Source organism: Rhinoderma darwinii, chromosome 7 (assembly GCF_050947455.1).
Source record: "Rhinoderma darwinii isolate aRhiDar2 chromosome 7, aRhiDar2.hap1, whole genome shotgun sequence".
Classification (NCBI taxonomy): Eukaryota; Metazoa; Chordata; class Amphibia; order Anura; family Rhinodermatidae; genus Rhinoderma; species Rhinoderma darwinii.
In genome coordinates, this window is record NC_134693.1 from 125,232,323 (window position 1) to 125,256,268 (window position 23,946).

At 42.3% G+C, this 23,946-nt stretch overlaps 1 protein-coding gene across 1 annotated transcript in view; it reads left to right on the plus strand.

Annotated features, from left to right (window-relative positions):
* The first annotated feature begins 302 nt into the window (after positions 1–302).
* PTPRG (protein tyrosine phosphatase receptor type G) overlaps positions 303–23,946 on the plus strand; it is a 410,964-nt gene continuing 387,320 nt past the window's right edge. Inside the window, exon 1 of the mRNA XM_075833958.1 lies at positions 303–865. Coding sequence (XP_075690073.1) covers positions 781–865 — 85 coding nt within the window. The 5' untranslated portion in view covers positions 303–780. The remainder of the gene's footprint in view (positions 866–23,946) is intronic.

The following is a 23,946-nucleotide window of genomic DNA, read 5'->3' on the forward strand; positions in this document are numbered from 1 at the left end:
ACATATATACATATACACATATATACATACATGCATATACACATACATACACACATACATACATACATACATAATACGCAGAAATTACATCCAGGCTTCTGTATTCTTTGCCAAAATTGATACATTGCAATAAAATCACACCATATGTGAAGTATGTCATTGCTTAATGTTGCACCCCCAGATCTGGGGTTGGTTGACAGATGGTGTGGGTGTCAGGCTGCTATCTGTAAAAGCTTTATAACGATAGTGAAGAAGAAAGAAGCATCACAGGGTGTCTTCTGTTGCTGCTCCTTGACGAGAGAAGAGGAAATTGCAGCGCTGCGCCTTTAAGAGCAACGGCGGCGCGCTTGTGCTAGACGCCCAGTGTCAGTGCGCGCTCCCGAGCTCCCTCTCCCTCTGAGCTTTAAAGTCTCCGGCTGGAGCAGCTCACATGTTACTTCCTGTATGGGAGAATGGAAAGCGGCCAGACCCGGTGTGATCAGCCAGGAGAAGCGGATCCCAGCCTGGAATAAAGACCCCAGGAACGTGGAATAATAGAGATCCCCTACCAAATAGGATCCTGGACTAGAGGAGACCCCCTTCGAACCCCAAAGCTTGGGACTTGCTGGAGATCGCTGCATGCATGAGATCCAGAGCTCTCCCCGGCTCTCCAACTTCCCAGAGCCCTCCTAGTAATCAGACACCCGTATCCAGAGCCCCCTCCCTGCCTCTACTACTACTTTTTTTGGTTGGAGGAGAATCCGTCAACAAGTTGCCCCTGTTCTCAATGTGCATGTTGTCATGCGGAGACTACTGCAGCCGTGCTGGTGGATCTTGTTCCTGAAAATCTCCACGTCTGTGCTGCACTATGTCCTGTGTTACCCCGGTAAGTGGCCGGCTTCTGGCTATATGGGAAGCCTTCATTTGTTGTGTGTGCTCCTCCAGGGGCTTACTGGCGCCATGCAATCATCTGCTGCCCTTTGCCCCCCTTTCCCTGGGCCCCCTGCTGCCCTTTGCTCCCTTTTTTATGACTTTATTTTGGGGGTTTTAGTGCCCACTTCTTATGTATCCCATGCTCCGATTCCTTTGGACTCCCCCATGATCTACACCACAGATATTCTTTATATTTCTTATGCCATTGTCCATTTTTATTTTTTTTAATTTGTTTTGTTCCCACCGTTTATTTTGCAACAAAATCCAGTGATTTGATGTTGCAACCGAATGTATCTGTTTTACTCTAAATACAAGAGTGTAAATAAAATTGTTTATTGTAGTCTCAACCTCCTATGCAGGGTTCTCTGTTACTCCATGTCCAGAACCGATGGGCTGCGCTCCTAACAATTGGGGATGCATCTCATGTGTCAAGCATCCGGTGCCCATGAAATGCCTACTTTTCCCGGCAGCCCTCTTCTGTCTCCCTAATATGTAACATTCATTTAAGTACAATGCCCACCCCCCATATTGTGTCCCCCCTCTATGTATGAGTTTTCCATACACTCACATTATACCAATGTTCCCTTTTAATGCCCCTTATATTGCAGCTTGTACTGATTGCCCAGTCTGTAACTGGCAGCCTATAACCGTGCCAGTATTGTGTGGCAGAGATGTGCATTTGTTGCAGCTTAATCTCCTGTCTATGTGCTGAAAGTGCCTTAGAGGTGACTTCCAGGAGCCATGCTCCAGCTCTGCCATGCAGGAAATACTGAACAGATCCCTTGTAGGATTTTTGTCTACCCCCCCCCCCCTTTTCTTCCTTTCCCTCTCTCCTTCCTCCCCCTTTACATGGAAGGATCAGGAATCCGCTATGTGGCTGCTTTTTTTTTTTTTTTTTTTTTTTTTGGTGCAGTGCTTTCCTAATCAAAGCAAGACTGGAGAAGTGCAGAGTGGGATACACGGTCTGGGAGTGCATATAACTTATTTCATAAGGAATAATTGTAGTTAGGTGGGTACAAGAGGACCATGCAGGAGCTATTTTGTATTCCTGATGCCCACCAAACCCATTAACATTTCTCAGTCTGATCCTCTTCACTGTTAAAACCCAAGACTTTCAGTTCTTCAATTCACATGGCAGCTGAATAGTTAAAAACGACACAGTCTTAAGAATTTGCCCCCATTGTAGATCTTTAATATACAGGGTAAGGTGTAGACTTCCTGCCATTGTCTACTTGGCATTGAACCACCATCAATCAGTAGCCAGAGCAGTCCAAATATATAAGATGCAATGCCTGCTATATACCAGTTTATTCTGCATCGTATACCTTGGTTTAACCTGATGCTGCTTCTGCTTTCTCTACGAATGATAAATGAGAAGATATAGGGACACTATGCTACTATTCCTATAAAAAAAAAAAAAAAAATGTATAACGCTCCATAAATGCAATATTGTAACAACTGGAAGTGACTATTTTTTGTGTGTAATGACTGTTAGATACCAGAGGGGCGCTGCTGAGCTATTCTTTATAGCTGTGGGTTATTAAAACGCATGTTTTCCCTATAACCTGCTGTAATATTACACACCGCCTGGTACAGCGATGCTGACAATAGTAATATTGCTATTAATACCCATTGTGTGATGTTATTTTAGGTTTTATATTTTTTATACTCATGCCTTAAAGTTTGCATATATGTGTGCATTAATGAATATTTCCTATATCTGTATATCCATGTGGTCTGAAAATAAACACCCAAAGCGTGTGAGCCATACGTTGTTGTCTTGACGTTGGATATAAATTTGCCATTGTTGTGGTGTCCTACTTCTCCTTTACTTTTATTCGTGATGACAAATTATTTATGGTAAATTCATGTCCCATACGTGGATTTGTATAAAGGGTTGTTGAGTCCCAATAGTGATCCCTGCTCTTGTAAAGTCCAGTAGTGCAGAGCGTCCTCCTCCTGCTTATTTCGAAGGTCTGTGAGTTGAGTTGGGGATTGTGTTCTTAGTATGTGAGCCTATAATGGTCCTAACGAGTCCTCACAAAGTATGTCTTCGACTACGTGAGATGCTCTACCACTGACCTCCCTTAGACCGATCTATGGATTTAATATTGGACGGCTCCTTTTCTTAAAGACTTTCAAAGTCAAATCAGAAGACTTCTTTGTGTCTTGACATCAAGTGTTTTCTTGAGTGAGATGATATACATTGAAATGAGGTGGCCACTCTGCAGAAACCTTTATCTCTCTATTGATTTTTTTTATTTTCTCAATTTCAGCCCGTTGAGTGATGTCCTTCGGTGGCTCTGATATTGTACAGTGATTACATCTAGGTGGGTCTCTTTGGGAGCACTTGAGGGAAAAACAAGGAGCAATGGCAGGCTTAATGTGACAATTTTGCAAGAAGGTCTGATTTAAGCCCTGCTTTTGGATTCTATGCATTGCGCGTTTTCATCATAGGCTTGAAAAAATATCGTAGTCTTGACATTTACAAGTGTCCAGTGACGTCAAGGTCGTATAATAATCTTGTCACTGCGGGGATCCTCTTTAGAAATGCTCTTGTCTTTATCTCCATAATGGAATGATGCTGGTGTACCTTGACTAGCACATATGCCATACTATCTAAGATATTCTCTGTAATAATCCCATAAGGGTCTTTGCAGGACAGATTTTGAGATGTTCTAACTACCAGCAGGTACCCGGAGGTAAAGCCTACACGCTATGGCTGACAACAGGTGTGTGTCGAATCCAATCTTTAAGCTTTGTGATTTACTGTCAAAGTGTCACATGAAGAGGATCCATGGTATCTAGTGTTATTGTCTCCTGTAGGACCTATTTGGTTATACAGAGAACTTTCTCATAATATGTTATATTTTTAATCATCTCATTTTAAGTCTAATCTATGTGATAAGATTGGGAATAATAGGTAGAATGTTATAGGTTTGCAAAGAGAGGGGTCCATTCTAAAGAATTTGATGACCCATGTTTTGGTTCTTGGCTAGAAGACCATGGACCTTCAGAAGTCCTCTCGTGGCAATGGGTTAAACCGTATGGAGATGATCAGAACAGCAGTCCATTAACTCCTTGGACTGTTTGAGAAATCAAGAAACCTTCCCCCTTTAACGAAGAACGGTCTAATTTCTTATGCCTTTTGCGTTCTGAACATCCTCCGCTCCAGTTCTAGATCTTGCAAGGTTTGCAAGAAAAAGTAAATTTTTCAACTGTACAAATTTTTATTTTTGTTATTAGCAGCCTTGAAAATCCATTCATAAAATCTGTTTAGTATTGCTTCCTTGATTTATTTAAGTGCAAATCTATCCGGAAATATTTGTACCATATCCAAATACTCTGCATCATCGGAAAGCTGTGAATAATGTAATTCCTATTGATTTAGACTGGGAGCATTAGTCACTGAATGAGCTCCAGAGATATTCTTGGTGTACTTAACTTGAGTTTGAAATATTGAAGAAAATCTTAAACTGTCCGGTGACTTGCGCTCAGGGGGATTGCGTTCTTGGTATTTGTCACTGCCCATAAAGACTTTTACTTTTCCAGTGTAGTTGACAATGATCATCGTTTGACTCTAGGATTCTGCTGGTTTCTTTCGAATCCTCTGTCAGTTCATCATAGCCCAGTTGGGTAATGAGAATAAATACTACGGAGTCTATGATGTCGTCAGTTTTAGACTTGATTTATTTTAGCGCTGTATAATTTGTTTTAGAAAGCGCCAGCTCTTGTTACTGACAAGCTGCTTAATTTGGATATCCAGATAGTTCAAGCTTCTATAGAAAGAAATGGGGTTTGGAAATTTTGTCCAGTTATTTGGCGAACATTGAAATTTGTCCTGTAGGGGTTTGTCATGTTGACATTTATTTGCTTGAGAGTTTGGGGTGGGAGACTCAGTTACCCATCATTCTGACTGCTTAGCCCCCCTCGAGATGTGACATTTATATGGCAGTGTCTGTCGTGTTGGGTAGAAAAGATGACCACCAGATACCCAGGACTCTGCAAACAACTCCCTATATCTCAGCTTCCTGGACACTTGAGTACGTCTTGGAAAAGAATAGGGGTTAACTGCAATAACATGAGGCTTTGAGTTGGGTTGTAAGTTTGGCTTCTACGAGAAGCAAGAGGAATTATGACCAGGGCTGGGAAGATACCACAAATGTGACCTACATCTTTTTTTGGGGGTTTGTGTTGAGGTTTCTGTTCTGTTTATATAGGCTGTGTCTGTTGGAGAAAATATATAAATTCAGATTCAACCTCAAAACTGTAGACCGAATAACTTTTTTTTTTTTTGTTCTGATATAAGAAACAAGTATGTTTTATGTCTATGATACTAAAACAATTGAATTCCAATATTTTGCACAATGCATGGTAACGACTTTACAGCAATGGGAACAATTTATAGATACAAAGAAAAATTTAAGAGCTCATTCAGATTAACTATTTTCACGTCTGAGTGTATCACAGATGGGGGACCCGGACTGAAAACGGACACAATATAGTTAATGGACCAATTCAGACATCAAGTTTTTGGGGTTCTTTTTCACGGACCATTCGTCCATGATGTAAAAACCGCAGCATTCTCTATCTTTGTCCATGTTTCATGCAGGAATGGTCCATACAAGTCATTGGGTCTGCGTGAAAAGTAAATGCCACATTGATGGTTTCGTTTTTCATGAAGATTTGCACGGCGACTCTTGAAACCAGCAGGTACAGTACGAGCAACGTGGTCCTCAATATAGGACGTGGTCAGAAGCCGTAAATACGCACGGGAAGAATTTCAAAATTCCCTGTGCTATAAGCAATAGAAAATGGTGTTTCATGTGACCATCGTGGGCGGCTTTCAGTGGGTCGGGACAATTGAGGAGATTCTACAGTTGTCTTTTAAACATCCTACGAGAAAAAAAAAATGGCTGGTACCACCTGGTCAGAAAGGAAAGAAAAAAGACCATTGCAGAAGCAAAATTGTCAGTTTTTCACGGGCTGAACTCTGACGAGTTTTAACGAGTGTGGGTTTTCTAAGTTCTTGTTCCCATAACGAAAAATATAGAAGCAGCTTGACCCCGTGAAGAAATTAACTCTCTGGTCACCTTAACTGATTACGTCTGTAGGGTGAGGCTCATACTACACGTCCACCACTGACAACTCATGCCCAAGAAGGACAAATCCCAGGAGCCAGGTAGCCAATGTGCCTAGAAGTTTGTTGCTGGTACCTAACTCTTTTTGAATTTGTTTTTTTTTTCTCAGATCTATGGGAATTCTTATTATCTGGCTACTAAAAATGGTTCCTAGAGGGATCTGACAGGCTAGCATAATGTGTCCATCCCTGCTGCGTTTCTTCCAAACTGCTTGTCGGCCATTAACGGCTCTTCGTTGTGGACGCAGTGTTATAGCGCCATATCTTGATTGCCCGACAGTGATGTGATGTGACGTCATGATAGGGTGGCGTTTTAAAACAAAAAAATATATATATATATACTTTGGAATCTACTACCTTTTTTTTTTTTTTTTTTTTTTTGAATCAAGGAAAAACCCCTTTATTGTACGGACACACTAGTCGATTACGCTGCGTAAAATTACACCGCGTATCTGCCCTGGATGCCATAAGAATTTCATCCTGAAAAACTGCACCAAATAGTGCAGTTTCTCGGGCAGCATGTCCTGCAGGGAAGAAAAAAAAAAAGCTTCGACTGCGGGTAATAGTCTTACTGCTTTATAGGGTGGCTTGAATGTTATGGTCTTCAATGTGATCTATGGGTGGATGACGGGTGGTGATTCAATAGCTGATCTAGAACTGCGTGTCTTAAAACAGACCTGCCACCTCTACTGACGTCTGTTTTGGTGAATTGTATTCACCATTAAATAATTCTGCATTCTTTTTCTTAGAACTCTATAATGTGCGGTTCCTCTGTTATTCCTCCTAGAAATCTATGAATAAATTGACGACTGGGGGTGTGTCCCTACACAGGCTGACAATGTCTGGGTAACACCCAGTTGTCAATTAATTTGTACGTTTCAAGGTGGAATAACCGGGACGGTACAAGGCAGAGTTCTAAGAAAAAAATGCTCCAGAATTCTCTCCTGGAGAATACAAGTATTTACTAAAATAGACGTGTCAGGAGAGGTGACCGCTTCTCTCTTTAACGTCCCTAGTTCTGTGAGGCTCACGTGAGTTCTGTTTCCTTAGTTTGGGTATGGTGGGACCTTTAGTTCGTTGACTAGAGAGGCTCTCGCTGTCTAATCCTGACCTACACGCAGATGCATTGTATAGTCCTTACATCTCTCGCTTCAGTACATCTTCTAAAAATTATTATCCAGGATAATATCGGAATGTAAAATCTACACGCCTCAAAATCAACGCAAGAAGACGGCATCTTGTCAGGGAAATGACGATCGGGCTTTTGACCTATACATATAGCCAGTCCAGTGCGTCTAGAAGAGGACCTGTCACCGGAGATTGCTGAGCTTCATAAATCATAGTGAAGAGTCTGCTAGAAATAGTAGCGCTACTGTAATGTGATTTCTTGGTGATTTAAATGCAAAGGCTCCTTAAGTGGCTGCAGGGGGGAGGAAAAAAACGTCATTTAATTTCATTGGAAATAGGAAGGGGTGGAAAAAATGACTTAATACAGCACCGAAATTACCTTCGTAGTGGGGAAACACATTTTTATATCTTTTTAAAATGCAAAAAAATTCCTATTTTGACAAAAGCGATGTATGTGGGTGTAATCTGTTCTGCAGCCGCTTTGCATGCTGTGTATATTTGCTGGCTGGAGAGAATAACTTCTTATTGTTAGAGATGTGGAAAAAAAAACAAAACAGCTACTTATGTGAAATTGCAAAATAAGAGCTGCCTCTGGTCTCCTTCCGGCCCCGGGCTCCTATGTTATTACTCGCTCGGTTTCCAGACTTAATTCCTGGTCCTTAGGCGCTAAGGTTGGTGCACTTGCCCTGTGTTACTGTATTATGAAGTGGTAGAAAGCTGTCACTTGGCATATAGTGACTTTGGAAGTCATTTAGTGGGTTGTATGAGATTAGACCTACAGCTGCCTCTTCAGAAACAGCGCCACTCTTGTCTATAGGTTGTATCTGGAATTGCAACCTACCCAATTCACTTGCATTGTTATGAGCTGCAATACCAGCGAACGCCCATTGACAAGAGTGGCGCTGTTTTTGTGACAAGATTCTTTGTCTAATTTTGTACTAATATGTGCTTTCATATACAGTTCAGGAGTTAAAATTTAAAGTAACATACTCTGAAATGTTGGGATATTTTTTATTTTTGTTGAGTCATTTATTTCTTGAATCAGTTGGTGTATTTCTGCATAGGCTGTCCTACCCTTAGTCCATCCTGAAGGTATATTTCCCTAAAGCTGAGAAAAATGCAGCGGTAGACTTCAGTTTTGTTTCTTGCACTTTTTTGGGTTCTTGTACAGGCAGAGGGAACGGGTGAGAGTAAAAAGTCCAATATTCATCAAAAACTGAATATCTAGAGCACAATTGCAAAATACTGAAGGGTGAAAATTAAACCTTGAGAGATGGAAATGCCAACCGCAAGACCCTAGTGCTGCCCTGAATTCCTTGAAACCTGTCAACTATACATGAGGTACAGATGTAGCAGAACTGAGGTGGTTATTTGGCACAATCCATGGTGACTTTACAATGTGTTTTGTGCTTAAAGAGGCTCTGTCACCAGATTTTGCAACCCTATCTGCTATTGCAGCAGATAGGCGCAGCAAAAAAACGAGCATTTTTGGCCAAGTTATGACCATTTTTGTATTTATGCAAATGAGGCTTGCAAAAGTCCAAGTGGGCGTGTTTAAAGTAAAAGTCAAAGTGGGCGTGTATTATGTGCGTACATCGGGGCGTTTTTACTACTTTTTACTAGCTGGGCGTTCTGACGAGAAGTATCATCCACTTCTCATCAGAACGCCCAGCTTCTGGCAATGCAGACACAGCCATGTTCTCGAGAGATCACTCTGTGTCGTCACTCACAGGTCCTGCATCGTGTCGGACGAGCGAGGACACATCGGCACCAGAGGCTACAGTTGATTCTGCAGCAGCATCGGCGTTTGCAGGTAAGTCGATGTAGCTACTTACCTGCAAACACTGATGCTGCTGCAGAATCAACTGGAGCCGATGTGGCCGACACGATGCAGGACCTGGGGCAGGAAGTGAGTGACGTCACAGTGTGATCTCTCGAACACGCTATGTGTCTGCACTGGCAGAAGCTGGGCGTTCTGAAGAGAAGTGGATGATACTTCTCGTCAGAACGCCCAGCTAGTAAAAGTAGTAAAAACGCCCCGATGCACGCACATAATACACGCCCACTTGGACTTTTACAGTCGGCTCTGCTACATCTGTATGTGGCCAAAATAGGTTTATAGAATTTTTCTCCATTTAGGTGCCAGGCACACTACCTACCGTAAGGTGTGTGTTTTTTTTTTTTTGTTTTGTTTTTTTTACTGTCCACCAATACATATCTGTAGTTGTTCGCATATCTGGCACGCTGTCCGGGGATACAAATTATGTCACCAACATGTCAACCCCTTGAAACTGGCTGATAACTGGGAACAATAAACAGCAATTGCATCTGCAGCATTGTTATGATTGGGAGGATAGATGGCCTTTGGTGTGTATCTTTTCTCCCACTGCTGGCATATTCCCTGAATCATTCATTGTAATGTTTTGTGTCCATAGATGTTGTGGTCGTTCATACAGTTACACAGGACAGCTGCAAGAAATATCTGGCTGCTTCTCTATATGAATCACTAATGAAAGGCTTTGGAACTGGTTCAGTACTGGGGAGTCTAAATATTGTAATGTGTTTCCATTATAGTCATGGACTCAAATGTCCATTTACAAAAAACGATCAATCTCCACCTTTAACACTATCAACTTTAGGTCAAACAGTCTGTGCTAATTAACTTCCTAATATATTTTATAGCCCATTATTCTGATCAGTAGCTCTAAATCCCCTGCACAGACACCACTAAATGATAAAACTCTGCCTGCAGCCACCACTAGGGGGAGCTTCAGAGTTTAATGCATACTATTTTAGTGTTTAAAGTATTAACATTATGCTCTTGGCTCCCCCTAGTGATGACTGTAAACAGACAGAATTTTACCATTTATCGCTGTCCATGCAGAAAATTTGGAGCTCCATATCCATTCTGACCAGTAAAGATATATCTAGACGTTAACCAGCACCAAATATTGGCCTCGCTCCAAACAGTCAAATTCTTCATCGTGAATTATAATGTGGAATACATATTATTTTTTTTTTTTATACATTCCATCTTTTGCTGTGATGTCTGTGACCTTTTTGACAAAACAAAATAGACGCACAAAGAATTGACAAATGCCAGAATGTGAGATTTTTTTTTTACTCCAGACCCCGATGTTATAAGCTGGGGAAATGAGGGACGTCACCAGGGATGACTGAATAGTTTCTCTTCGAATATTTTATGTAGATCTCTTTTAAAATACAAATCCAAAGATCTGCTTTCTCTGTTGTGCAATTGAATAGAATCTATTGTTCTCTGTTATCAGTTTATCAGGCTGCAGAGCAGATGTGCAGAGTTTTTCAATGATACTACTGTCAGAATGCAGAAGTATAGGCCCTTTTACACGAGCCAATTATTGGGCAATGGATCGTTCATATAACGCTCGTTCCCGATAATTTCTCTGTGTAAACAGGGCAGCGATCAGCCGATGAACGAGCAAACGCTCAATCATCTGCTGATTTGTATCGTTTTAAAAAAGTAAAATGATCGTTGTCGGCAGCACATCTCCTGGTGTAAACGGGGAGATGAGCTGCTTACGTGATAGAAATGTATGAGGACGAGTGATCCGAGTAACAAACGCTTGTCCCCCTCTATAGCTCCTTGTGAAAGGACCAAACGAGAACCGATCAACGAGCTGTGTATGTAGTCAATGTGACGGCCATTAAAACAATGGCCGTCACACTGACTCATGTATTTCAATGGGGCCGTTCCCCTTTTTTTTTTTTTTTTTTTTGTGCGCTTCACACATCCCTCCTCCCCCCCCCCCAAACGCCATCCTTTTTTGTTTTTTTCACCTCCAAAGTTGGCCACTTACTTCTGAATGTAGCCTAAGAGGGCCTTATATCGCCTACATTATCACTACTTTGTCTCACATATGTCCACTACTAAGAGCCTTTATAAATCTTTAGGGCTCATTCAGACTAGCGCAATACTCCTCTGCATGATGTGCGTCTAAATAACTGACCGCACACACTCATTAATTTCAATGGGGCTATTCACAAATGCGTTTTTTACGCAGCGTGTCCGTTGCGTAAAAAACTCACTGCGTGTCCTATATTGATGCGTTTTTTTGCACACCTAGTCGCCTATTCAAGTCAATGGATGAGGGAAAACCACGGACAGCACACAGACGACATCCGTGTTTCACGCATCAGTTACATAGAAATTCAGAGAAGTAAATTTAAAAAAGTGCACGGAAGTGAAAACCACATGCCACACGCAAAATACACTGATGCGCACAGGCATGAAATGTAGGTGAAACATCATAAATGGGGTTTCCGCTTTTATTTTATTTTTTTTGCCAAGCATCGGAATCTACACACAAAGTAGATGCATCAGTCTTTTCTCTTTATTCTTTTCCTTCCTGGGGGATCCACTAATGACTTTGGTTAAAAAAAAAAAACTGAACCAAAAACTGCATCAAAACTTTGTGTGTGATCTTGGCTTAAGATTATCATTGTCACGTATTGCTCTGAACTGCGAGCCCTCGTTCGGTGTCACTCAGACAGTTGTTTTGGAAAGTTTCAGAAGCCGGGGATATCTTGGTGTTTGCATGTGATGGGGTAAGCGCTTATTTACACCGCCTGATACAGCTTTTTGGAAAAGTTACAACACCCGTCCCAGATTCCGAATGGTGTCCTGGGTGGCCAGGGGTATGTCCCGCTGTCCACTATATCTGTCGGCACAATGTAAAAAAAATAATAATTTATATTTAACATAACTGGTTTTGTAGAGTGTGAACTATTACAATATATAATTTAGTCTTCACAGTGAGCGCTATAAAAAAATTAAAAAGACAGATTTTTTTTATTTATTTTTTTTTGCTCACTTCATCTCCCCCCAAAAAACGTCATGTACCTCAAAATGGCACCAATAGAAATCCTCAAAAACTAAATCCTCATACCGCTCATTCGACTGAAAAAAAAAAGTTATGGTTCCCAGAATACGGCAAGAAACCCTCAAATTTTACTTTTAACAATCGGTTTTTCCTTGTAAAAATAAAAAAACGATATCTATTTGGTATTGCTGTAATCTTATTGACCCGCGGAATAAAGTTAACCTGCATGGTAACTGCCGTAAAAACGAAACCATCCCAAGAGATTGAGAATCGCTATATTAACTTTTTCCATTTTCCCCCTAAATTATACGGTACAATAAATGATGCTGTGAAAATGTACAGCTCGTCCCACGAAAAATAAGCCCTCATACGGCAATATTGATGGAAAAATTAAAAAAAGTTGTGGCTCTTTGAAGGTGGGGAGGAAGAAATGAAAGTGAAAATCCCGTCGGGAATGGGTTGAAGCCTAATTTCTCTCTTGATTATGTAATTGCATTTCTACCACTGCTGCAGATCAGCTTTGTTTTCTTTCGTAACCTCAAGCTTCCTGCGCAGCACTGACTGCCTAGTAACCAATTACTATATCCCTGGGTGACTACCAATTCACTACACTTCAGTAGATGCAGCAGAGTGGTCACTAGAAGTTGGAGGCTGCCGCTTGACTGCTAGCAGCTGAAACATGGCTCCTACCCACAAAGAGGGAATTTATGATAGACTCTCATTTGGGACAGAAAAATTATATGATTGCATGCGCCAGTTTTGTAGCAGACTGTCATCCCTTTTTTTTTTTTTGCCTGGTATGGAGACCTTCTAAATCCTCACGGATACTGTCTTTCGTGGGACTGTCCGGTAAACCATGTCAACAGGCGTGGGTTACTTCAAGGTACTATGATTTCCTCCCACACTCCAAAAAAACCCATTGTGAGCCCCACTGGTCACAGTGAGGGGTGACCATTTCTGTGCAGCACTGTACTATATGTTGGCAAAACTTTGTTTTAACAAAAATAACGCACAATTTGGATAAACCCATTTTTATTAACGTCAGTTCAACACCCCGCCTCAAGCCGCTTACACCGCTGTTCTTGTATTTTGAAAAGCGTGGCCCACATAGCTTTATTACATGACTTGGTTCTTGCAAAAAGTAACTTTAATGCCCCACGCCACTTTTCTAACGCCTTCCATCTACATTTCTGACATCTTTGCCAATCTGCTGCATCACCTTCTGTGCTATCCAGGGGTGGACCGAGAAGGTGTTAGAAAAAAAATACAGGACACTTCTAGGTACGGAGAACTTCTATGTTTCTATATTGGCATACGGCACATGGAGGCATTAAAGTTGATTGATTTATTTTGCAAGAACCAAGACATGTAATAAAGGTAAGTGGGCAATGCTTTTTACAGTACCAGACCAGCAGTGTAAGAGGCATCGGGGATGACAACTGGTGACCGCGTAAAGATGATAACGTGACCATGCATAGTAAAACGGTTTTATAGACTGGCTACAAGTGATGAATATCATTTTTTTTAATTTTATTTTTTTAGTTTTGATTTAATGCACTCAACCCCATATATACAATATTGCAATGTACATTTTATTTACTGACCCCACCATTAGTAAGGTTGTATCAGAAAGTCATATTTTCTTGTAGGGTGCTCCTAACTCTATTTTTTTTTTTATTATTACTTTATAGTTATCCTCTTGACCCTCCCTCCTTCTAAGCTGGTTGAAATGCAATATGTTATAAAACTGCTCGTTCCCTTGATACTTCTAAGATCACCTGATTTAAAAGCTGCGTGTCCTTCCTCCAAAAACCTAAGTGACATGAACTCGATAATTGGAGAGCCGGCTTTTATTATAATGGCTTTCTTGGTGTTTGTATTACTGATAAAGATTTGTTTGTTTAGAACACTCCGGGGAGAGATGATTGATCCATACACTGGCTTGACGTTCCTACTCTAGACTTGACGTACATATTGGCTATTATTGGCCCTTTTCCTTGAGGTAAATTCCATTACATTTTCAGCCTGGGCCGCCAAGAGCTGGTCGTATCTCACAATAATATTTCATCCCACCAAATAAGAGTATTTTTTATTTTTTTTTCCCCTGACCGACTTGTATTAATGTGGTCCCTGTAGAGCAATGGAAAATCATATTTGACTTTTTCGACAGAATTTCAGACAGAATCCTTTAAATATGTCAAAAGTGAAATTGATCCACAAATCAAACTGGGAGTAAGCTACAAAAGCTGGCGTGGAGGACGTTTTTTAAATTGAAGACCTGAGTGAGCACTGGAGAGAAAAAATTATGTACACCCACATATGTTGTCTTTATCCCCTCCTCCCATTTGAGCTTTTGAAAACTGGGCAACAAAGCCTTACTTTTTAAGCCCCCTAGTTTGTCCTTCTGTGTCTAGTTTTACACCGGTGTCCTGGGTGATGACACTTGGGGTATGTTCACACAGAGTCAAAAACGTCTCAAAATACGGAGCTGTTTTCAAGAGAAAACGGCTCCTGATTTTCAGCCGGTTTTTGTGCCACTCGCGATTTTAGCAGCGTTTTGTAGGGCCGTTTTTGGAGCTTTTTTCAATAGTCTATGGAAAACTGCTCCAAAAACGTCCCAAGAAGTGTCCTGCACTATTTCGCGGCCGTTTTTCTTACACGTAAAAAAACGCTGTGAAAAACACTCCGTCGAAACAGAAAAAACGGCCGAAAATAGGCCGTGTGAACATACCCCTTATTGTCAGGACGCAAAGGAGTTGTCACTCACTATTCCACTGGCAGAGGCGTAATTAGGAAAGACTGAGCCCCATAACAAACTTTTGACTGGGGCCCCCCTAGGTGGCAGCCCCCTTATAGATAGTGCCCCCTGTAGATTCTGTAGCCATTGCTATACAGCCCCCCTGTAGATCGGGTCACACCCCACTTCTAGGTAGTGCCCCCACCTCCCCCCTGTTATATCACCATACAGCCCCCTCCCTTGTGTATAGTGCCAGCCCGCCCCCAAAAAAAATATATATTGTACTTGCCTTGCCCTGTTCCCGTGACCGACGGAGCACTGCACAGGCTCCGGTCGGGACGCATGTGCAGACCAGTGTGATGCAGTGACGTCATCACGCTGGCCTGTGCAGGGAGTCTTCCCAGCCCCTTATCAGCTGCAGTCATAAAGTGGCCTGCAGCCTCAGGGTGAATACTAGCTTTTTTGCTGCCTGAGGTAAAAATTGAAATGGCGCTCCCCCAGATTTTGATTGACACCCCCCTGGCTGTTCTACATCACTAGCAGCCTCCTCAAAATCTTGCTGTTGCCTTTTACTCCCCTGGCATGCGCGGTGCAGTGATGAAGCCGGGCAGAGTACACCTCGCTGCACGGTGCGTGCCCAAGTAGTACAAGGCAATGGCGCATCCGAGAAAGTTGATTGACATCCCCCTGGCTAAGACAAACATGGAAAGGTGGGTTTAGAGGCAGGACTATGTGACTCTTCAAGATAGCGGCACTGCCCAATGACATTGTAATGAGTTATTCGCATGTAGTATGCGCCGTTTTAAAATTTGATCTAGATTTTGCTGCATGTGAAAAAAAACATACTTTTGGAAATATTGTCAGGTCCTGTATTACCGCATGGTGGTGTTCAAGGGGTTAAAACTACCAGACTGGTTCCCATTAAATGTGTGATGAATTGAAAACTATACCATCTGCCCTGCAATTTTGTTGCTGTAATTCTATAGGATATATTTATAATATCAGAACCATGCTCTGGCATATACAGCACCAGACCCAAGCTCATAACCCATATACAGCACCAGACCCAAGCTCATAACCCATATACAGCACCAGACCCAAGCTCATAACCTATATACAGCACCAGACCCAAGCTCATAACCTATATACAGCCCCAGAACCAGGCTCCGTGTGTGTGTGTATGTATGTATGTATGTGTGTGTGTGTATGTATGTATATATATATATATATATATATATATATATATATACACACACACACACAGAACTGCCATTTAGGTTTGTAGGGCGTAAAACTGCAGCTTTCAGCGTGGCCTGAACAATGGTAAGGCTATGCTAGGAGTTGCTGTTGTGCCCCAAAAAAAACCTTGTATCCTAATCAAACCACCCATCGTCTTGCTGCAAATCATACAGTAACTACATTACTGATTAGAGGCAGAATAAACATTTACATTAAGTGACTCACCGGTGACGTCTTAGATTCTAGTTGTTTTTCTCTTTCCTTCTCCATTAGTTCCAGACCTCTATGATGACTTTTCCCAGCCACAACCCATTTCTGCAGTTTTCCGCTCAGATGTCTTCAGCTTCTCACTTTTAAAACCTTTCTGCACCTATAAACGAAGATAAAACTCTCAACACCCCTAAATATAATGGCGCCATACACTATGTCCCTTATTATAATAGAAACACACACACACACACCCCCTGTAGATAGTGCCTTACACAGGTGCCCCACATACCGCCCCCTGTAGATAGTGCCCACATATGGACTCCAGAGCTGCAAGGCAATAGTTCTAACCACTGAGCCACTGTACTGCCCTACATATACCTCCCACTATAGATAGCGCTCCCCCTGTATAAAGTGTCCCACATATAGCCCACCCCTGTAGATGGTGTCCCACATATAGCTCCCCCTGTAGATGGTGTCCCACATATAGCTCCCCCTGTAGATGGTGCCCCACAGATAACCCACCCCTGTAGATGGTGCCCCACAGATAGCTCATACTATAGCTAGTGCTCAACATATAGCTCATACTATAGCTAGTGCTCAACATATAGCCCACCCCTTTAGATAGTGCCATACATATAGCTCCCTCTTTATGTAGTACTCCATATAGTCCCCCCCCCCCCCTCCTGTAGAAGATAATGCCACAATGCAGACCTGCTCTCTTTTAAGCAGATCTGCTGGGGCTGAACAACGCAAGGGGTGTGATGTCATCGCGTCGCTAGCATCGAGATGCTGATTGGCGGGGGAAAGTAATTTTGCCCTGCCAATCAGCGTCATTGTAAGGCGCTGAATGGTTGGGCACGCAACAAGCCCAGCCATTCAGCGCTAATGCATATAATGGTATCTGCGTACTATAGACGCAGGTACAATTAGTGCAAGAGGGCATGGCGGCGGCTGGTTTCAGTGGCGCCGCCGACCCCTTAGAGGCAGCCAATAAAATTCATTTGTATCAACTCCCAGAGGACGCAGATACAAGTGAATGTGGCTGTCGCTAGCGCTGGGGGCCTCCTCCGGGGCTAGTGATGCCACCGGGCTTGAGGGGGGGCCCGTGCCGCCTGGCCCATAAACATTAGAGGCCGGGTGGCGCGGTCCCTATAGTGTCGTCGCTAGAGGCGCAACTGGAATGGGGTGTCGGCGTGCAGCACAGGCACCCTCATGCGGTGGGCCCTGTAGCAGCTGCTACAGCAGTAGTAATGCCTCTGTCCACGGGCATATGAATTGTTATGGAGAATTACACCCACACACCACCACCACCCGTGCGACTACATTTTTGTTTACTTTGCGTCGCTTAAAGGGATTTTTCTGGTTTAAACACCCCCCCATATAATAAAGTCATACAATATTCCATTATACTTTCTGTATGCCCCACGGGTTTTCAAGACCTCTGCTTGTTGTCATTTCAGTAGGAACATTCATTGTTTACTTCCAGTGGATAAAATTCTGCTCATGGTCTTGTGATGGACACACAGGTGCACGGCTCATTACAGTATGTGTATCCGACCTGTTGCCAACGATCCCAGCACCTGTGTCCATCTCATGACCACGGACAGAATTATATCCACTGGAAGTAAAACCATGAATGTTCCTACTGAATGACAACAAGCAGAGCTCTTGAAAACCGTGAGGTATTAAAGGGGGTTATCCGAAAAGAGAAAATTAAAGGCGTATCCTTACAATAGACAATATCTGATCGGTGGGGATCGGACTCTCGGCACCTCCGCCGATCATCTGTTTTTAAGGGGGCCGCAGTGCTTGCACGAGCACGGCTTCCTCTTAATCGCTAATGCTGACACGTGAATATGGAGTTGACATTGGTTCTAACATTGAATTGTTATATAGGTATCTAAAACTTTGGTCGCGTTAGGAAATTATTAGATCTCGCCCTCTTTGATACTTCAACCCAATACAGTTTTGAGTTGACTATAATACATCCATCATACCATAAAGAGAAGACCACAAACGATCGTTCTCCTGACCAAAATCAAAGCCTGGGATGACTAAGGCTGGATTCCCATGGGTCCGATAAGCTGCGTAAAAACTACCTTGTTGTGCGGAATTTCCGCTGCGGAAAGCGGCACTGAAAAGCAAAAACAAAATGTTTATACTTGCCACCTCCCTCGCTCTTCTGCGTATAGTCCAGCCTCCTAAAATAACGCTGCAGCCTGTGATTGGCTGCAACGGTCACATGGGATGAAACATCATCCCAGGAGGCCGGACTGCTGGAAGAAGCAGTGAGTTCTGGGTAGATGATTTATGTTAATTTTTTCCTGCGTTACGGTTCTTGCGGCAGAATCGCTGCAATTCGGACGCAAAAGTCGCAACACTCGGCTTTCTGTTGTGGGTCTTGCATCTCCAGTGAATTCAATTGGGAAAAACCCCAACAGAAAAAAACACTAAAATGCAGCCTAAATTGACGTGCTGCGGACATAAATTCGGCAGCACAGGTCAATTTATTAACGTTTTACGCTGTTTTGTTTTTTTTCCACAGCGTGGGCATGAGACTTTCTGAATCTCATCCACTTTGCTGCTACTGTAAATGCTGCGGCATTTTCGCACACAAATCCGTTGCTGAAATTCCACAGCGTTTACGAAGACTTTCAGAAGATCTAGGAATTCAACAGAATACATCAAGAAACCTGTACAAACCTTTATTATAAAGCAATTAGGTATCTAACTGCATGTCTGACAAACCATTGATTCTCCTCCTCGCTAATAAAAACTGCATTCCTTCTGATTTGCTTTGGTCGGAGAGAGAGATAGAGATATATATATATATATTTATTTTGTTTTTTCCTTTTTATAAAAGCCGTTCTTAAAGCATCAACATTTCTTCATGTATTACCACATCTGAGAGATGCTGTGGAGAAGGATCAATCATCCATGAGATGGACAGAGTTGGCTGGTGAATAGAATTTGTGTTCCTGAAAGAACTAAAGTTTTTAGTCGCTTTGTTTGTAAAGTTGTTTGAGTATTTTATATAGTGTGTACAAAGCAAAGGAAAGTGGAGTCCTTAACCGGCGAAGTGAAAAGATGGCAAAGAGCAAGTTTTCAAGGACTAAAAGCATGTAAAAGAGCAGAACTTCAATATCATCCTCTAATATCTGATTCTATACAATCCGGTCAATGCTCCTCCACTGTCACGAGTCTAATTAGACTCTTATATTAGATCTGAGACTTGTTCGTAAGGCAGGCACCAGCCAAATGGCTCATTCAATTGTGGGGGTAATCTGCTTCGCTTATGAAATGTTATTATGTAGCTGTAGCGGGTGGAAAAGTTCCAGATGTATTGAGTTACAAATAGTGGGTGGAGACCCCTGGAGAAGTCTTGTTGTATGACTGACTAATCTCTAGTGTTTCAACAAGGGAGTAAATACAAGATAGAAATTTTGGCTGTGTCCTGAGTTGGTTGCCGCTGCCGTGAATAAAATGATTTGCCTGTCCGTTTCTAGAGGGCACGGTGTAACCGTTCTGTGCAGATTATAGGCCCAGTGAAACACTAGGCTAAATTCTTATTAAAGCAATACATTTGCAGGGTGTGTCTTTTTGTGTTATATTTTTTAGTTATTTCTATAGCCCCAAGCTTTTAGAGCACAGTGCAGAGTGCACACCCATCTGACTCAACACTGGGGCCCTCAGTCTAGGGCCAACTTCATAGACATTCAACTAAAATGTCTCGCCAAGACTACCCCTTCTCGAAAGAAACCAGCTATGCGCCAATCATCATCGACAGGAGTCTAGCTCCTACAAGCACAACCCATTTGAAACTTCATTCAGTCATACGTTGTGTTTTGTGTCTAAGGTTATGTGCACACGACCAATTTTCAGACGTAATGGAGGTGTACTACGCCTGAAAAGACGGCTCCAATACGTCGGCAAATATCTGCCCATTGCTTGCAATGGGTCTTGCGATGTTCTGTGCAGACGAACTGTAATTTAACGCGTCACTGTCAAGACAGCGCGTAAAAATTACGCCCGCGTCAAAGAAGTGCAGGACACTTCTTGGGACGTAATTGGAGCCGTTTTTCATTGACTCCATTGAAAAAACAGCTCCAATTACGTCCATAATGTACGCCGCGAAAAACGCGTGCACTTGTAAAAACTTCTGAAATTCAGGTGCTGGTTTCTCCTGAAAACAGCTCCATAATTTCAGACATATTTTGCGTTGTCGTGTGAACATACCCTTACATTTAATAGTAATGTATGGCTGCCGTTCAAATGGATGATAAACCATATAATACAAGAACTGGCTGAGTCTGCCACAGCGGGAGATTAGTGACTTGTCGGCTTTCCACATTGCCTCATAGAGGGGCGGTCTTGAGCTAGGAGTCCCCCTTTGACATCCATATAATGGCTTCATCGTACTACTCCTCTAACCTCCTAGGGGTTTTTGTGTTCTCCCTACCTCTTTCCGTACGTATTAAAGGGAATGTGTCACTAGAATTTTTTTATTTTATTTATTTTTTTAGTTCTACAATCCATTAAAACAATGTGTAATCACTCAATGTTTTCAAAACTCCGGAAATATTATAAATTAGATTCTAATTTATAACCTTTCCATGTGCTGGTCACTAGAGGAAGCAGTTCCCAAAATTGCAGCATGGTCAATGTGGTAAAGCAACCTCATTGCTTTATGCTGCAAATTTGGGGTAGACACACTCGCTCTAGTGTCCTCACACAATTCCCCCCTCCCTTATTCTGGCTGGTGCCAGGAGGAGGGGGTTGACTCTTCAAACCTCTTACACAGTGTGCTGCCATTTTCTGAGCGAATGCACATTGTAGGAGGATTGGATACAGTGCTAAGCAGACAGTATAACACTAACCTACACACACGCACAATACGTACGGCGTACGCTGCAGTGAATGGAACTGCTCCCGTTCGAATTCTCTATGGGGATGTATGTGCCGTATTCCATCTCTGTATGTGTCGTTAATCGACACATACAGAGATGGAAAAAAAAGGCAGCCCCCATAGAGAAGTAAAAGTAGGAACACAGTAAAAAATAGAACACAAGAACACAAATAAAATTAATTTTAATATCACATTACAAGCAATATTATAAAAAATAAAAAAAATCAATGACTCCTTCCCCTTTAAAGGGGTATTCCCAAAATTGATATTTATCACCTATCCAAAGGATAAGTCATACGTGTCTGATCACTAGAACAGGTGTCTCGAGCCCTTGTTCCTTCTCACTGCATGACTGCAGCGAAGAGAATTTGAGTTGTGTCCGTCGGGCATGCGGGGTGCCGCTGCATTCAGTCTATAGGACTGACAAAGACAGCCAAATACAGGGTAGATGCTTGACCACTGGTCCATTCGAGCTGCTCCTCGCTGCTTCCCCCTGAATAAGGGGGTTTGGGGCTACCATTTTAGTGATTGTGGATCTCCCAGCGATCAGACATTTCTCACCTATCCTGGGGATAGGTAATGTCCATTCTGGGAATACCCTTTTTAAGTGTTGACTCTTTCCTTATTGTCCAACACATAACTGGTTGCATGACATAAGTGACCTGTGGTCCTTGTGTAGTTATGATCTTGATACCTAATCTCTTCCCCCCCCCCCCCTCCACCTCCCCTTAACCATCTGTCTGGATGTTGAGTAGCATCACGATACATTTGTTCAAAATCTTATCATACACTGATGTGAATCATTGCTACTAAAAGGAATTTAGAATGTGCGTTGAGTTGGGTAAATGTACATTACCTTAGCTAAAAGCCTGATGGATCCTTGGCATTGTGTGCCTCTGTTTCTCAATCAATAAAGTCATTTGCAAAGGATACTTTTCACCGGAGTCCTGTACACACGGTAATAGACAGGAACACTTGAAAGGATGTTTGTCTGCGTAAACCTCATACTTCGCTTTCAGAAATCTACTTTACGTGTCAAGAAGGTTACAGTGTACTCATGTCAACAGGACGTTTAACATGGGATTATGGACTGTAATGTGCGTTGTGATGAAAATCCCATCGCACAGTCTTGTGTCAACCGTTCCAACCTGAGACCTTCTATACCTCCTATTGGCAATGTTTTATCTTAATGCCGTTATAGCGTATCTGATCCTGAACTAGTCACACATCTGCTGATCTTACAGTCTTCTCTGATTATTGGCTTTGCAATACATGTAGGTTATCAAAGTTGATGATATGGCCAGAGGCCAGTAAAAGGTTTGTCTGGTTTAGGAAACCAACTCTCTTAGGAGATCCTAGGTTAACAGACTTTTCCAGGATGCTCCTCTCTCTGCCAGAGCAAAAAGCGGCTACAAAGAGAATCTGTGTAGGACCCTCCACGTTGGTGCATTACATGGATAGACTATTGATAATTCAATGGGCACCAAGTAAGACTTAATTTCCCCCTTGCCTGTGCTAGAGGGAACGGAACAGATATTGTTGGGTTCCCCTACAGATGATGGGTCGGGGTCTCAACAGTGGCATAGTCACTGATCAGTGTGGAAATATGGAGGTAAATATGTTTGTTGACATTTTAATCTATTAAGGCTCCATGTCTGCCTCTTGTAACTCGGCACGCTGACCGATTGTTTACTATTGACACTGACAGAAGAGGTCCTGACAACCCCCCCCCCCCCTACCTACACATCAGTCAGCCAAAATCGCATGTTCGGCCAATGGCTATTCCGCCAGTTCTCCCTACCCCATGCACGCTCCGCTTCTCTCCCCTGGGAACAAAAAGATCAGGCATGTTGACAAAAAAAAAATAACCGATCCCTCTCTCCTCTGCCGTCAAAGGAAGAGTCTGGAATCCCCCATACTTAATGTTGGCCTATTTTTAAAGGATCCGACAACAGTCTCTGTGTTTTGAGGACCCTTCGGCTGCACGTGAACATTTTAGATGTTTAACTGATCCCACCAATATCATTGGGCTCCCCCAACAAACTAGTGTCTGAAAAAACTTTTTGGCAGATGTCCGTTTCCTTTCAGAGGTGACACGTTGGATCTCACCTATGTAATAGTATTGTTTACCTGAGAGAAGTGGTGCCCAAGCTCTATTTTGTCTATCACCAACTTCTCACCCCCCCCCCCCCACTTTGTGCCAGACCAGATCTGGTTCAGACTCAGACACCAGCAGTTCCCCTTTTCGGCTCATCCCTAAAATTGATCATTATTTCCAGTTTCTGTCTTCTACCCTATAATTATACCTTGTGATCCCGTACCTTTCTTTAGTTTTCTGTAACCGTTTCCTTGTGCTGACCGTTTTTCCATACAAGACTATATAGACTTTCTTTTGTTTATAGATTAAATATGACTGAAATTTTCAGCTTGTTGACAGCAGTTGCATCATATCCTAATTGGCAAGATACGCTAATGGAGTACTCTACAGCTAAATATAGTTGTTTATTTTGCCTCTCATCTAAGCCCCAGGGTTTTGCATCATTTTATGGTTTCTCTGCAAACTGTTTTCATTCCGAATGAACACCTAGATGAGAATTTTAGCCGTTTAGGTAGGTGTTAAATGTATGGGTTCAGACTCAACAGATTCAAAAACTGTGACTTTATTTTTAATTGTTCCAAAGTGTATTGTTTATGCATTCTGCCTTGTGTTTACCGTGAATTAATTCATTGTTATCTTTACGAGTAAATTAAGTTTAAAGCAATCATTCTACACCGGCTGCATACAAATTTGATAAGAGCCCATCAGGACAAGGGA